This window comes from Nicotiana sylvestris, chromosome 5, assembly GCF_000393655.2.
Source record: "Nicotiana sylvestris chromosome 5, ASM39365v2, whole genome shotgun sequence".
Taxonomy (NCBI): domain Eukaryota; kingdom Viridiplantae; phylum Streptophyta; class Magnoliopsida; order Solanales; family Solanaceae; genus Nicotiana; species Nicotiana sylvestris.
Window position 1 is genome coordinate 126,213,466 of NC_091061.1, and position 15,518 is coordinate 126,228,983.

At 36.1% G+C, this 15,518-nt stretch overlaps 1 protein-coding gene across 1 annotated transcript; it reads left to right on the forward strand.

Moving 5' to 3' along the window:
• The first annotated feature begins 909 nt into the window (after positions 1–909).
• Positions 910–15,381, forward strand: LOC104239754 (ubiquitin carboxyl-terminal hydrolase 3). The gene is made up of 6 exons (XM_009794476.2): positions 910–1,324; positions 6,649–6,765; positions 8,388–8,486; positions 10,960–11,148; positions 14,283–14,464; positions 14,647–15,381. Exons 1-6 carry the CDS (start codon positions 1,208–1,210, stop codon positions 15,050–15,052), a joined length of 1,110 nt encoding a protein of 369 aa, XP_009792778.1. The 5' UTR covers positions 910–1,207; the 3' UTR covers positions 15,053–15,381.
• Positions 15,382–15,518: the final 137 nt, after the last annotated feature.

Here is a 15,518-nt window from a genome sequence, read left to right on the forward strand (position 1 = left end):
CCAAAAGCAATAAGTTGGTCTATCTCAACTTATTTTTTTAAGGGCTTAAAAGCTACTTGAGTTTGACCAAATAATTTACCCTATTATCCCTTACATACTTCTATTATTACCAAAGTACCCTCTCTTGCTAAAACCTCTAACCCGTTTCTTTTTCTTCCCATTTCTTCCTAACTGGTATCATAACCTCAGAAGCATTTTAATCTAATTAGCAATACTTGTTTCCCAACTTCAAAAGCTTTCTAACTCGATCAGATACCATTTTTGATTCATTTGCATAACCAAAAATGAAAGCAGAAGGTAAGAAAGTAACTTTTACGTGGTTCTTCCATTTTTAATAGTACTTAACTTTAACTTTTGAGTTAATTTAAAATTAAAAATAAATCAATAAGCTTATTTTTAGTGTTGACAACTTTAGGGCATCTCGGTCATTTTAACATAAAAAAGTGCTTACCAACAGTTGTTTACCAAACATTTCAATAGCTTTTTTTTAGCTTAAGCACTTTTATTCAAATACATAACTGCTTATTTGTAAAACAAGTTCAAGCACTTAAAAAGTGTTTTTAAGCACTTCTGCTTAAAAATTACTTTTTTTAAGTCAATCCAAACGGGCTCTTAGTAAAACCTTTAGCTTAAATGAGAAAAAGACCGGCCAAGGGGTAGTTGAGATTATTAGCAATTTGAATAGCAATGGGAGATCATGAATAACAATCATAAACTACTTGGTAATGTGCAACGGTCTAAACTAGAGAGATAAAACAACATTATAACCTAAAATCGAAAACTATTGGAGTGACTGTGTTTTTAATCGAGTAGTTGTAGAAATGTAAACAACGTAGTTAAATATCGACATTATCTAACGTATAATGGTAGTTTTTTATATTTAGTATTGCATGCTATCACATCTCATCCATAAATGGGATTAATTGAAGTAAACCAGATTTACAGCTTGGCACTCATCATTTGATCTGGACAGTGAAACCCTCAAATAGTGGACCATAAAATTTATTTTGTTTTTCCAATTTACACAAACATATTACTTATTTATTTATTTATTTGTTTCTTCATCCTTCTTCTCCATCGGGAAAAAAAGCCCTCATTTTTCACCTTCTCCGATTCAGTTTTTCATCACTAAATCCTGGTTAGGAAGCTCGCAGAAACCCTAATACCAAATTATCAAATTTAGGGAGATTTAGGAATGAAGTGAGAGATGGGTGCAGCAGGTTCCAAACTCGAGAAAGCTCTAGGTGACCAATTTCCCGAAGGAGAACGTTACTTTGGCCTTGAGAATTTTGGCAATACTTGCTATTGTAACAGCGTTCTCCAGGTATTCCTTTTTATCATTTATTTTGATTTATCTTTTCTGTTTATTATTTACCTCGATTTTGATTTGCATCATTTTCATGCTACAACTATTTTTATATTCTCACTAGTTCGTGCTATCTGGAAATTTGGAAAAAATGTTATCCTTTTCTGGGATTGTTTGTGGTGGTACTATAACTATTTGATTGATTAAATGAAATAGATAAGGTTTCATATAGTTACTAGTCGGGAATTAGACGTAGTTGAGATATATTATGGTGTATGCTGGGTGATATAGTGGCAATTGTAAGTAGATAGTTATGTACTGGATTGCTATCTTTTTGTTCTAAGGTTTTTGCTTAGGGGGTGATGCTAAAAAGTCACTGAAGACCGAGAAACTGTGATGTTTTAAGAACAGAAGAAGTTCTCTGTGGATATGTCTAGACAATTCTATTATATAAATTCTCCGAATCCCATTAAAAGAGGTTAATTCTATGCTGCTCCCTTCCCTGACCTCTGGAAAGAACTCATCTTTGACCTATTGATTTTCTCAATCTCTAGGAGCAGTACAAATGCATTACTTTTCTTTCCAGTTTACTTTGAAAAGGTTTTATACCTCCCAGCAATTTTGAAAAGCTTTTGTCAATGACTTTATTAGGCAGAAATGTATCTTCTAAACAGCTGGGTATGTACCGTGGAAGAATTTGATTGCAAGCTTCAAATATAGCCCGTAAAGCGATGCGAATGGTTGGATAATTGGTTTATATGGATCCTTTTTGGGCGAAAATCTTGATAAAGTTCCAACATACCTAGTGTTTGACTCTTCTACAATGTATACTATATTCTTTCCATCTTCCTACTAGGATAGATATTCTAACAGCAAAAGCATTGAGAAAAATAACATTGTCATATGCCTAGTGAAGAATAAGCTATATATAGCCTGGTGAAACCTTAGTTACATTAGATTGTATTAATTTATTTTTTTGAGAAGGTCACATTTGTTGCATATATATTAAGTGTATCAAAGCAGGTATAATTAACCATAATTACAAAGGGTGGTACAGGAAGATTCTCAAGTCCTTACAAGGATCCTAAAACATCAACAAAAGATTTTGGATATTCCATGTACTCTTGCTTACACCAAAAATAAAAAAGAGCTAAACAATGCATTTTCATCATCTGGATTGTACTATGTCTATCTTCAAAACATCTTTGGTTTCTCTCTTTCCAAACAGTCCACCAAATGCAAGCTGAGACAATCTTCCATCTCTCTTTCTGATCAGGGGAGCTACCGAGTCTGTTTTAGCATTCTAGAAGTTCAATAATACTTCTTGGCATTACCCACATGATTCCTTTCAAGTTAATGAAAATCCTCCAAATTTGTTCTGTTATCTTGCAGTGCAAAAAAAGATGGTTGATTGTCTCTGCCTCTTCTCCACACAAGTAGCATCTGGACCATAGGTGGAAGCCCCTCTTGATAAGATTATCCTGAGTTAAGACTGCTTTTCTGGCTAGCAACCACGTGAAGCAAGCAACTTTGTATGGAATTTTGACTTTCCAAATTAGTTTCCAAGGCCAACTTCCAATCTGATTATTAGAGGTGTTGCATTCCTTATAGGCAGACTTGACTGAGAATTTACCTTGCTTATATACAATCTTCAGGAGTGGATGTCCCTTTGAATTGATCCAAGGTGTTGTAGAATTCTGCTAGCCTAATGATCTCCCGGTCATTGAATAGTCTTCTATAGCTAAGGTTTCATCCTTGGTTTGACCATACATCTCCCATAGTTGCTACTTGTTGCTGGTTCAGACTATAGATGTTTGGGAAAGTCTGTTTCAAAGGACAATTTAGATTGTATGATTGGCTACAAGAATAGATTATGGGAGGGGAAAGTTCCTCAGTTGACACTTTATTTAAATGACGGCTCCTCAAGATGTTCTTTTTCTTTTAGAATTTACTTGATTAGCTTTAAGTATTCCTTGAAAAGATGTTCTCCCCGTGTCTCTTCAAGGAGGTAGTTCCACTCTTCATGTAGAACTTCTTGGTAAGAGGTTATTGTCATCTAACTTGATAAATATGCTACTTATCATGATACATGTATATGCAAATTCATTAGAATGCAATTCAGCGATTTGCTTTCTCGTAAAAAAAACATAAATGAGATGTAGCAGATGTTATATTTAATTCAAATGTGAAGCACAAGAAAGTTTTGACTAGTAAAATTCTCTCCAGTTCAAAACCATGTCAATAAAGGGAGGAAAGGACGGGAAAAAAAAAGAGGTCATGGAAGAGAAAGGTTATGGCATGAAATTTCACCAAGTAAAACCTATTAGGAGGAAATAAATTTGCATCTTGAAAAGCTGTCTTTCCCGGTTCACACCTATTACAATCTTCATAAAATTAAACCAATTATGCCATACATTAGGACGAACTGAGATTGGACTCAGTTTTTTTTCCAAAGTGTTATAGGTTTTTCTTAGAGCAAATGTTGGGAAAAGAGCATATCATGAATGGATATGAATGCATCTCCTAAAGGAAGTTACAAAATTCTCGATCCAAAGTTCATGTAGTTGAAGAGTTTTATCAAGCACACATCTTTTGAAATGGAAAGGGGAAGTACTACAGAAATGTCTAGTTAAACAGAAGCAGACGAAAACAAGTTCTTATCATCTAACGGAAGCAGAAAGATTCCTAAAATTAGGAATAAGAAAAATCAACGACAAGTTTCCTCCTAACATGTAAATCCCTCGACCAAGCTAGAGGGGGAGTTTGGTTTGGCTAAAGTTGAAATTGTGATATCGAGTCCAATGGGGCAAGCAATATTGGTAGTGTATTAGAAAGAGAAGTGAAAAGATGACACACCACTCTATTTTTATAATGGTGGCTCTTGGCCTACTTGCACACACCTAATTTAATCCTTTAGATACCTGCTCTCTCTCACCAGCATAAATATCAGGTATTTCTGTCGATCAAGGCTTAAACAGATAGGAAGAAATCGCATTTTTCGCCTAGGTTGGGATTTAAACCTTTGTCTCCCATGGTCCATTCAGCTTCATTGATCGATAGGCGATACCCTTGAATAAAAAGATGACGCATCATGACTTGAGAAAAATGATAAGGATGAATGCATCGCGTTGAACAATTCTAGTTAGCTCCATCACTTTTTTGCGAAACTAGGGAAATAAGTCAGGCAAATCAAAAACTTTTGTACGCAAAGAGCCTCAACCTACAAAGTCAAATCTCAAGATAGGAGATGAAACACTATGAAGAAGACGAAGAAAAAGGTGAAAGTTGTCAATTGTGACGAAGGAGAGAAGAAATAGAAACCAAGGGGAAGAGGTCAAAAGAGAAAAAAATTAGGATAGGTACATCGCCTTGGCTTCGAAGGATCATAATACCCTTGTCATGTATGATTGGTAAGTATGGGTGCTAAGCATGTGGTGGATCCTTAAGATTATCCAAAGGCTGCTTTTGGTTTGTGTTAGGATACACTATAGAGGAGATAAAACTGAAGCTGATGAACGATGTTGGGACAATAGCACACTTGTTAACATCAAAGGAGTAGAACCATCTAAGTAAACTTTAGCACAAATGCGATGTCATCGAGCACAACTAAGGGAAATCAAGTGGAAATGACCAGTACAGTTCAGTCAACTTCGAGGGATATTTTTGTGACCAACTCAGTGCACGTCGCACCCTCCTCGATTGGACCTGACATTTCACAACTAGACATTACAAAGAAGGAAGATAATAGTGAATTGATAGGATATATTATGAACAAATAGATGAAGACAACCTTGTTATGTCATCGAGGAATTTGCAATTTTTGTGAGTTTTGTTCTTTAACGGGCCATGAGAAAGAGGCAATTTAGTGTTCACTAAGATCGAAAATGAATGTAAGTGAAGGGGAGTTAGGGATGAGATCACACTAATTGTTCAAAAAATAAAATTGGAGGGGCGTTGTAATTTAGAATTGAAGAGATTGGTAGCCTCAATGAACTATGAAGGGAGAAACAAGGAGAACAATAAAAGTGGGCGAGAAAGAGAGATGGATTGATTGAGTAGAAGGGAATGAGGAGTGAGATCAATCGATTGATTGGGTGGAGTAGAACGAGTGATTAAAAATATGAGAAGTCTTTGAGACAAAGTTAAGGAGGTGACTGTATTTGTGTTGTATGGACTAAAGAGGAGTTAGAAACCTTGAGAAATCTTTTTAATTCTTTTGACTGTTGGGAACATTTGTTGTCTTCATAAATGGTAGGGTTGCAGTACCTTTGGTATTACCACCATGTTGGTGCAAATATTTCGTAATAATTTATTATGATTTATTTAACAAAAAGAACAAAAAGAAAAATCAAATGAGAAAGATCCTCCGAGTGGCGGGTGGTATTGAGAACAAATTAAAGTAAGAGATTTAAGTAGATGGAAATCATGTACAGGAAGTTTAAGATGTGTTTGAACTTGAAGATGGTGAAGATAGGTCTTATGGTTGGACTAAGCAATGGAATTCCATAAGATATGACCCTCTCTCGTATGTATTCCAACTGCTTTCTTCTCATTCAGTCTTGTGTCACTTATCTTTTCACATTATCAGTCTTTGTTTATTTGACATGTCTACCTCCTGTTTGACCTGCATTTGTCAAATGTCGAACAAGATAATGTGAATAAAGTCTTAGCTCTATCATTATATTGGATGTCATCAGCTCTTATAAAAGCTTATATTTGTTAGAGGGCACATTTTTATTTAGTGATTTATGTCTTTAAATGTGTCTCCTTGCAGACTAAATTATTTTCGATGTGTCAAGCAAGTGAATTTGTTTGATGAAGGGAGGGCAGTGAGACTTAAACATATCTTTTTGAATTTTATGACCTCCTTCATTTAAAAATTTGAAGACATAAATAAGTAAAAGTGTGCCTCTTTTTAAGTTTTCTGATGAGGTGACTACACAATTCAATAATTTAGATATGAGAAGTTCAACTGCCATCACTCTATCTACATACAGGTTGAAGCAAAATCCAAAAAATATTTCAAAGATGGACTTTGGTTCGAGTTCTTGGAATGTTGAAAATGGTGAATAGCCGCTTTAAATACATTGCATCTTTTTTTCGGTTTGAAACATGGAAGCTATTTCTTCTTAGCCTTATGATGTACTGTCTGCTTGCTCGTTGCAATGGATTGTTATTGTCTGTTAGGGTGGATTGAATTATCCAAAAAAGAGACCTTGTATGCATACATGTTTTATATTATATATGACCCGGATGTTGATATCATTGCCTTATACGTGTTATTTTATGTATGATCCTGAAGTTGATAGAACTATCTTGTTCTTTTTTTCTTTTTTCGACAGGCTCTATATTTCTGTGTTCCATTTCGAGAACAACTACTGGAGTATTTCTCAAATAACAAAAATCTCGCTGACGCAGATGAAAATCTCTTGACATGCCTTGCTGACCTGTTTATGCAGGTATTACTTGATGATTGTTGACATTTTCCTAATTGTTTTCCCTTGATCATTTAATTATGATGCACAAGTAAACAGAATTTTGTATTAAGCTGCTAATCAGAACCCCATAATTATGCTTTCCATATCTGCAAGAAACGGCAATCTTTGAATTGTTGGGAGAGATCCTTGGCTGAATTTCCATTCTTTCTTTTTTATCGAATGTCCCGGAAGGAAGAACATCCATTCTCTCTATTTAGAGAATTTTGTGATCATTTTCCAACATCTGGAACGTACATATACGAGACATTAACTGGCAAGGAGAATTTTTTTCTTTTTTGTTTTTTGATAAAGGATTATTAGGAAATTTCATTTCTCTAAAAAAAAAAGGATTTAATTTTAAATGCAAAATCCGCATTTTCAGGTTTAGCAAAACTAAAATGTTTCTCTTTTCTCTGTGTCTCATTATGTTAATCAGACAAGCAGAATCTTGTTGAGATGTTCTTAGGTTTCTTTCTTTGTTTTTATACTTCTCACGTGCACAAAAGGAAAAAGGAATTCTTCAAAGTAGTGAGGGTCCAGTAGCCAACTCCTGGATGGGACTAGGGTAGTTGTTTTCAGGGTATGAATGTGGATGCAATCTTTTGGAAGTTTTGTTTCCCGATCACAGGTTATTTGAAGAATTCAGATTTTATGCAAATTATAATTTTATAGTTTATGACTTTCTGTTTGGTTGTTTCACCTGTGAGCTCATCTTTAAAAACAACTTCTGACCTTTTGAGGTTTTGTCAGGGCGGTTTTCAGTTTGCCTTGAAAAAAATCATCAATTGGCTTAGGGCAGTTTTATTTTATTTGTAGGGGAGACATGGAATTTTGTTGTTGTTGCTTGTTCCTGTAAGGATGAAAATTAAATTGAAGATTGGTTCCTAAATGGATGTGCATAAAGTAATTCTTGTGCTTGTTGATGGCCTGTACAGCAGGCATTTTGCTTTCCATCATCAGTTTATTTCGTAGTTCCTTGCCGCTAGTACTCATTGGCTGAGAGTTGTCTTGAGATCTATACCGTGTTCTTGCTGTTAAGTAGACTGTTCAATTATTCTTTGGCTTATTCTCTTGACTATTTTTTGCTTCCATAGAAAAGAGTGAATGCATATATGATTTTTTTCTGCTAAAGCTTAGGCTCCAAATAGGTGAAGACGTTTAGTCCAATCCAACGAAATGTTGACAATTGACAATTTGGTCACATAAAAGTTGCTCTGCAGTCTGCTACACTTTTGGGAACTTGAAACTGAACTTTTGATCACCTTTGGTAGTGCAAAATAAAATTATTATTAGAAAATAAAAAGATCAAGTAATTCATTGACTTTCACTGTCTGTCACACACATAAAATGTGAGACTATCTTTTATGACTTTGAAAAGGCTTGAATTAGCTAGACTTGTAGACGGTTTATTTCCTACCTTCTGTTTGTTCTTCGTTAGGTGGTTGCACATCATTACTTTGAATCAGTAATATCCTTGCCTCCTTTATTTACAGATATTCAGAAGCACATATGCCAGACTTTGTATCTTTTTGCATTACGTGAGCCCATGATCAATATTGTACTTCATCATTCCACCTCTGGGCTTATTCTTGTTATTTTTGTAGATAAGCTCGCAAAAGAAGAAAACTGGTGTCATTGCTCCCAAGCGCTTTGTACAGAGATTGAAGAAGCAGAATGAGATTTTCCGCAGTTATATGCATCAGGTGTCCTATAGTCACTTCTTTTAAAATGCTAGTTAGATACTAATATGCCTTCTTCCAATAAAGTGTGGGGCAGATAGCCTCCAAGTTTATCTGTACAGGTTAACAGAAAACCCCTTTTACCTCCTTTTATTTGCATTTCATGAATTGTGTGCTTTACTCCCTTTTGGTGTTACTAAACTGCTATAATGTGAAATTGCTAGAATTCCTAAAACTAATGAGTTTCATCTCATATTTGCCTCATTTTCTATTGGGAAAAAGGTCAAATTTATCCCTCTACTTTAGTAAATTGTCCACGTTTATCCCTAATTCTACTATCGGACCAACTACGTCCCTACCGTTAAGAAAGTAGATAAAAATATCCCCGACCATAACAGCTGTCCACTGTGGCTAGGGACCCCCTCAATAAAAAATGCCACGTAATTAAATAACCCACCCCTTACCTTTCTTTCTTGATATTTCATTTTCATTCTAAATCTTTATTCTTTTTTCTCTCTCCTTTTCCCTACCATCAGAATCTCTCTTCTCGCTTGCCCTCCACTATTACAGTAGGTAATAAAATTTCGCCGGAAAAAATGGTCCCTCTTTCCTTTAGCAGTTGTCGGCGCCGCAAGAGCAACTGGCCAGCTCACCTCTAGAAAACAATCTCTCTCTCTCTCTCTCCATCCTTCTATATCCGCCTGCAACCTACCGAAAATTACCCACCACCACTAAAAACCAGATACGTCTGAACACCACCGGAATCCATCAGATCCCAAAACTCTTCGACCACGATTCACCTTCCATGGATATGGTTGATTTGAACAATATTACACAGTTTATTACCCAAGCCACCATTAAAGTGAGTAATAAAATTTCGCCAGAAAAAGGGGTCTCTCTCTCCTTTAGCAGTAGCCCGCGCCGATGAGATCAACTGGTCGACTAATCAAGGCAAAAACCAGCACTAATCTCGTCCCTGTTAACTCTCTGTTGGAGGAAACTATATGGGGCACTTCTTTACTATGCTACTGTAATCTCGTTTGCTGTTTCTTCCGCATGTCGCCGGCCGTCCTCCGCCATTGCAAAACCCCTTGTAATTTCCTTATTTTTGGACTACACACAAAACCATTCTCTAGAATTCTCTCAATCACAACGCGCACACAATTTTTGTTGATAAAAATTTTTCTCGTTTGGTCTTTAAATTAGAAGAGAAACACCTGAAAATTGAAAGGTAGTGTTGGTAAAACCCAGGTGTTGGTACATGAAATATTTAGAGAAGTAGTGAAAATGTGCAGTAAAGAGTTCTTGTGTGGAGAGATTTGGTACAGGCGAAGGAATTTATTGGAGCATTTCGTGGTAGAAAAGATGAGGCTAATATAATTGGTGGAGGGAAAGGGATCAGATGGTAGGGAAAAGAAAAAGAGAAAAAGAAGTAAAATTAAAAGAATAGAGATTTAGAGTAAATTATGTGGATTATTTAATTACGTGGCATTTTTTATTGAGGGGGTCCCTTGCCACATTGGACAACCGTTAGGGTTGGGGATATTTTTATCTACTTTCTTAACGGTAGGGACGTATTTAGACCGATAGTAGAACTAGGGATAAACGTGGATATTTTACTAAAGTAGAGGGACAAATCCAGCCTTTTTCCCTTTTCTATTTTCATGCTGCGTTTGGTTGTATTTTCTTGAGCCAGTGTGATTGTTAAATTTAAATGTGTTGAACTGGAAATCCTTTTCCTAGGCCAGCAAATGATCAGATCTGCTCCAGATCGAATGAAAATCGCCTGTTTAGAGTTGATTGTGTTGCAGAGGAGAATATCATTGCTTTAATATCTAGTGTACAACCTCTAATATTATGAAAGTGAGAAGCTACTGTATTTAGCTTGAGGGGAACAATCAAAGCCTGTCCCCCTGCCTCAGGGGCTTGAATTTGTTATCTTTGAAGAGTTCTCTATGCCTTTTTGTTTGTCCACATGAAACTTTAAATATTGGTGTGCTAGTTTGCAAACATTAGTTATCATGTTAATTTAGTGATTACGAGCTAAGTATATTTTTGGATATTCAAATCGCTTCAGATTGTCTCTGAGCCGAGGGTCTTCCGGAAACAGCCTTTCTACCCCTCTGGGGTAGGGAGGGTAGGGGTAAGGGCTGCGTACACTCTATCCTCCCCCGACCCCACTAGTGGGATTCTACTGGGTTGTTGTTGTTGTTGTAAATTGCTCCAGATTGTTCTCCTTTGTGGGGGGCACGCAGGTGGTCATCAGATCCTGCTTTCTTTAAGACTTGCTTTCTATGAAGTTTGTCCCTGAAATTATTGGACTCACATTCCAAATAGTTGTTAGCTAAATGATACTGATCAAACAGACTTAACTGCTATATGCTTTTGACTTTTAAGTATTCATCAGTTACTCTTTATTTCTCCTTTATGTGTTGGTGCATATATGCTCTGATGCACTTCCCCACCACTCATGTCTATAGATATCTTTCTTTGTTAGGACGCACACGAATTTTTGAATTATTTGCTGAACGAACTGGTTGACATACTGGAGAAAGAAGCCAGTGCTGCTAAAAGCGATCAAGAAACTTCTTCCCCAACAGAAAAGATTGCAAATGGACCAACCAGTATTCATGTTAATGGGGCTAAAAAGGAGCCCCTGGTCACATGGGTGCACAAAAATTTCCAGGTATGCTTGCTTGTCTTAGTTGTTATCAGCTTATAGACTGTCATTTCTGGCAATAACGTCACTTGAAATGTCAGCAATTGTATGCCTTCTTTTTACAGTTTCATCTGCAGCAGGCATGTTTAAATTGGGTTGTCTGGTGCATAGTACTTTATGATTGGATCTTACATTAGTCTTGCCATGTACCTTTTTTAGTCACTGACTATAAACAAGGAAATAAAGAATATTTTGAGTGATAAAAAAGAACTGTTAGTTGCCCCCAGGACCTAGCTCAAGTGGCAAAGGGTGGTGGATTTGTGTCTTAGGTCACAGGTTCAAACCCCCACACCATGCAAAGCAAAGCCTGGTATTTAACCTGGTATTTAAGTGGAGAAGGGTAGAGGGGCGGGCTCATCATCCACCGAGTTTCGAAGGTTGCGGTTGGTCTAAAGGATCGGCCCCAGACGGATTTCTCGGTCCTCAAAAAAAAAGAACTGTTAGTTTACATTACGGATCTGCTTTGAGCCCATACTTGAAATGGTGCATGCTAGCAAATGATGTTTATGATAGACATCAAAATTAGTGAAAAAATCAATCAAAGCTAGATGTGAACTCTAAATAGAAGGGTTTCTTATCAGGTAAGAATATATGCATGGTAAGTTTGCCTCCATAAGAAGAATGAAAGTGAAGTGAGATTTCACAAGCTTGTGGTTCTTAAATTGAGACAATTTAGATATTTAGGCTGAAAATGACATGATAAATACTATAACGAACACAAAGAATTCAGAAAGGATCGCTGAGAGGAGTGCTACTGGAATGTTATGCGATATGAATATACCTGACAGGCTAACAATGTATATGATGGTCGAAATGGAGGAGTGTTATGGCAATGCTATGTGATAGGAAGCACCTAACAATAGTGAGAGGCAAGTTCTATGAAACGATCGTCAGACCAGCAGCGTTAGACGTGTAAATATTCGAGATCTAAGATCCAATGTATCCACAAAGCTAACATCCTAAAAATGTGGATGTTATTATGGATAGACAGTTATATTAGACTGACCAAGGTCTAAAATTATCACATCTGACAGAGGGAGCAAGTAGCACAGGTAGAGAATGATATGGCATAAGATCGCCTTGTGGTTTAGCCATGTCTATGTAGACTTATATATGCACCGGCCCATTGATGTTGCACTTTAGAGATTGAGGATATGAAAAAAAGAGGTAAATCTAAAATCATATGAAAAAAGTCGTCACAAAAGATTTACAATCTCCAAATTTATGCTGACCTAGTTAAGGTCCAATATGATACACATTAAGGTCACATGATGTATGCTATTTGCTGAAGATATTGTGCTAATTGACGAAACTAGTGAGGGTGTTAACCAGAAGCTTGAACTGTGGAGAAGTACTTTAAAGAGTAACGTTTTAGGATAAGTAAAAGTAACACGGAATATATGTACGACAAGTTTAGTCAGCATAAAAAGAGTGAAGCTAAGGTGAGATTAGACGGGCATGCGGTGCCTAAATGCTTGTTACATGGGAATGGAATGATAGATGAAGCTGTTACATGTAGAATCAAAATCGAATGATTGAAATGGAGAACTGTTACTAGTTTGCTATGTGATACTAGGATCCATACCAAAATGAAAGGTAAGTTCTATAGAACATTTATTAGATCGTAATATTGTATGGAAGTGAATGTTGGATTGCTAAAGTCCAACACATTCACATATGAGTGTCGTAAAGATGTGGATGCTAAGATGGATTTGTCATATAAAGATTAGATAAAATTAAAAATAACCACATTCCCCAGAAGGTGTAAGTAGCACAAATTGAGAATAAAATAGAGAACGTCGCTTGAAATGGTTTGGCTATGTCGTGTGTTGGCCTCTAGATACATTGGTCTGTACGTGTGAAATCATGGTGAGGGAAGGTGTTAAGAAGGAACGACGTAGACCTAAAATCACACGTAACAAAGTTGTCCGGAAAGACCTACAATTTCTTGGATCCATGCAAGCTTAGCGAAAGTTAGGTCTCAATTGAAAAAAAAGATCTATATAGGTGATACCAGTTAGTTGGGACTTGGGCATGTGTTTTAGTTATGTTAGTACGTTACTTTAGGTCTAACATTTTCCAGGAGTTATTTAACCCTATCAAACATTTATATACTATTAGAAAATATAGAGAATTTCTAATATTGTTTATTGTTTTTAGTTTATTTTATATAATATTGGTTTGAGATGAGTTTAAACAGAGAAACATAGTCAGTGGGGATTCATACATTTGACCCAATTTGTTTGGGACTGTAGTTGTTATTGTTTATTATTTAATAACACTTGTATTAGCTCTGTCAAGAGTTGTTTTTTAGTTTTAGAGAGTTATATGTCTGTAGGAGAAGTGTGAGATTTAGTAGGTGTTTGGACAAAAGAATCGTAAAATTCCAAAAAAAAAAGTGAAAAAAATTCAAGTGAAAATGATATTTGAAAATTAGAGTTGTGTTTGGACATGAATATAATTTTAGGTTGTTTTTGAAGTTTTGTGAGCAATCTGAGTGAATTTTGAAAAACGGCTTTTTGGAGTTTTTCAAAATATCGAAAAATTCCAAAATGCATCTTCAAGTGAAAATTGAAAATTTTATGAACAAACGGTGATTTCGAAAAAAAGGGAGAAACTTCTTATGTCCAAACGGGATCTTAGAGAACTCCTGATTTTCTAATTTATTTTAAATGACAAATTATTAGTATTGGAATGAAGAAAGCCTGAATAGAGCGAGTGGTCATCAGGATTCTTATAGTCGAGCCAACCATTTTCCGATCAAGGGATAGCTGATTGATTTTTCACTAATCAGTCTGCTCTTCTTTGTATATTCTCCACAAACCTAGTAGGCCAGTAAGTGCCTGATATTGCATCCTTATACCGCAATATACAGAGGTGTCTGACTCTCTTATCAAAACTAAAAGAAAGGAAGGAAAAAAGAGGAATAGTTCAGAAGTAGAACTAAGATTTTGACATCATTTCTTTGACCGTATGGAAATGAAAGTACGAATGTTATTAACCTTGTAAAATAAAAAAAAGAAAGCATTTTATCTGGAGTTTTGGTTTCTCTGTTCAACTAGTACTCACTAGACTCTTTAATTGACTTTATTTACTTCCAGGGTATACTCACAAATGAAACGAAGTGTTTGTGTTGTGAGACTGTAACTGCAAGAGATGAGACATTTCTTGATTTGAGCCTCGACATTGAACAGAACAGTTCAATAACTAGCTGCCTGAAGAATTTTAGTTCCACAGAAACCTTGAATGCAGAGGATAAATTCTTCTGTGACAAGTGTTGCAGGTATGATGTGTTTTTATTTTTATTTTTTCAATTTATGTTTTCTTTTTTTCTTTGGGTTTTCCTGTTGGACACCCCCTTCGATGCATATACCTAGGTGACATAGCTGCAGCAAACTAGCATGACTCATCTCTTCGTATTTTATCATTACCAAACCAACTAATTCACCATTTTTGAGAACTTAGCTTGCAGGAAGCTCAGAAGAGGATGAAGATTAAAAAGCCCCCTCACATCCTGGTTATCCACTTGAAGCGATTTAAGTACATTGAACAGCTTGGTCGGTATAAGAAGCTCTCTTACCGTGTTGTCTTCCCACTTGAGTTGAAGCTAAGCAATACAGTTGAGGATGCAGATGCGGAGTATTCCTTATTCGCTGTGGTAGTCCATGTTGGGAGTGGACCAAACCATGGACACTACGTGAGCCTTGTGAAGAGTCACAACCACTGGTTGTTCTTTGATGATGAGAATGTCGAGATGATTGATGAGTCGGCTGTTCAAACTTTCTTTGGTTCGGCTCAGGAGTATTCCAGCAATACAGATCATGGGTACATCTTATTTTACGAGAGAGTCTCCAATGGAAGCACTAGCTGATAGTAGAAAAATGAGTTTAGCTTATTTCCAATTTTGAACTCAATTTCTCCCTCTAATCATCAATTTTATTATTTGCTACTTCTCTGTAGTTTGTTCAAAGATTTTCTAGTGAGTTGACATGAAATGTGAAGCATACATATCTAGGTTGTTGCCTTGTACAGTGGATGGGGGAAGCTTACCATCTATATTTCCAACAATAAAAGGGAAAAAGGATATGTAGTGTATGTGATAATTTAAGTTTCAAAGACCTTACTCTTCAGTTTAGGGTGTGTGCTCAGCTACTATAATTCTTTTTCTAATTTCAAAACCTTATTCTGCCTTTTCTTTCCCATGCATCTCTTTTTTAAGCCAAAAAGCTACAGATTTGCCTTTTCAACTTTATATCTGAAGATGAGACTACTTTTACTTGCGAGACAAACTCTATGATGCTAGTTTTGATTCATATGACTTCAGCATAGAGAAGTTA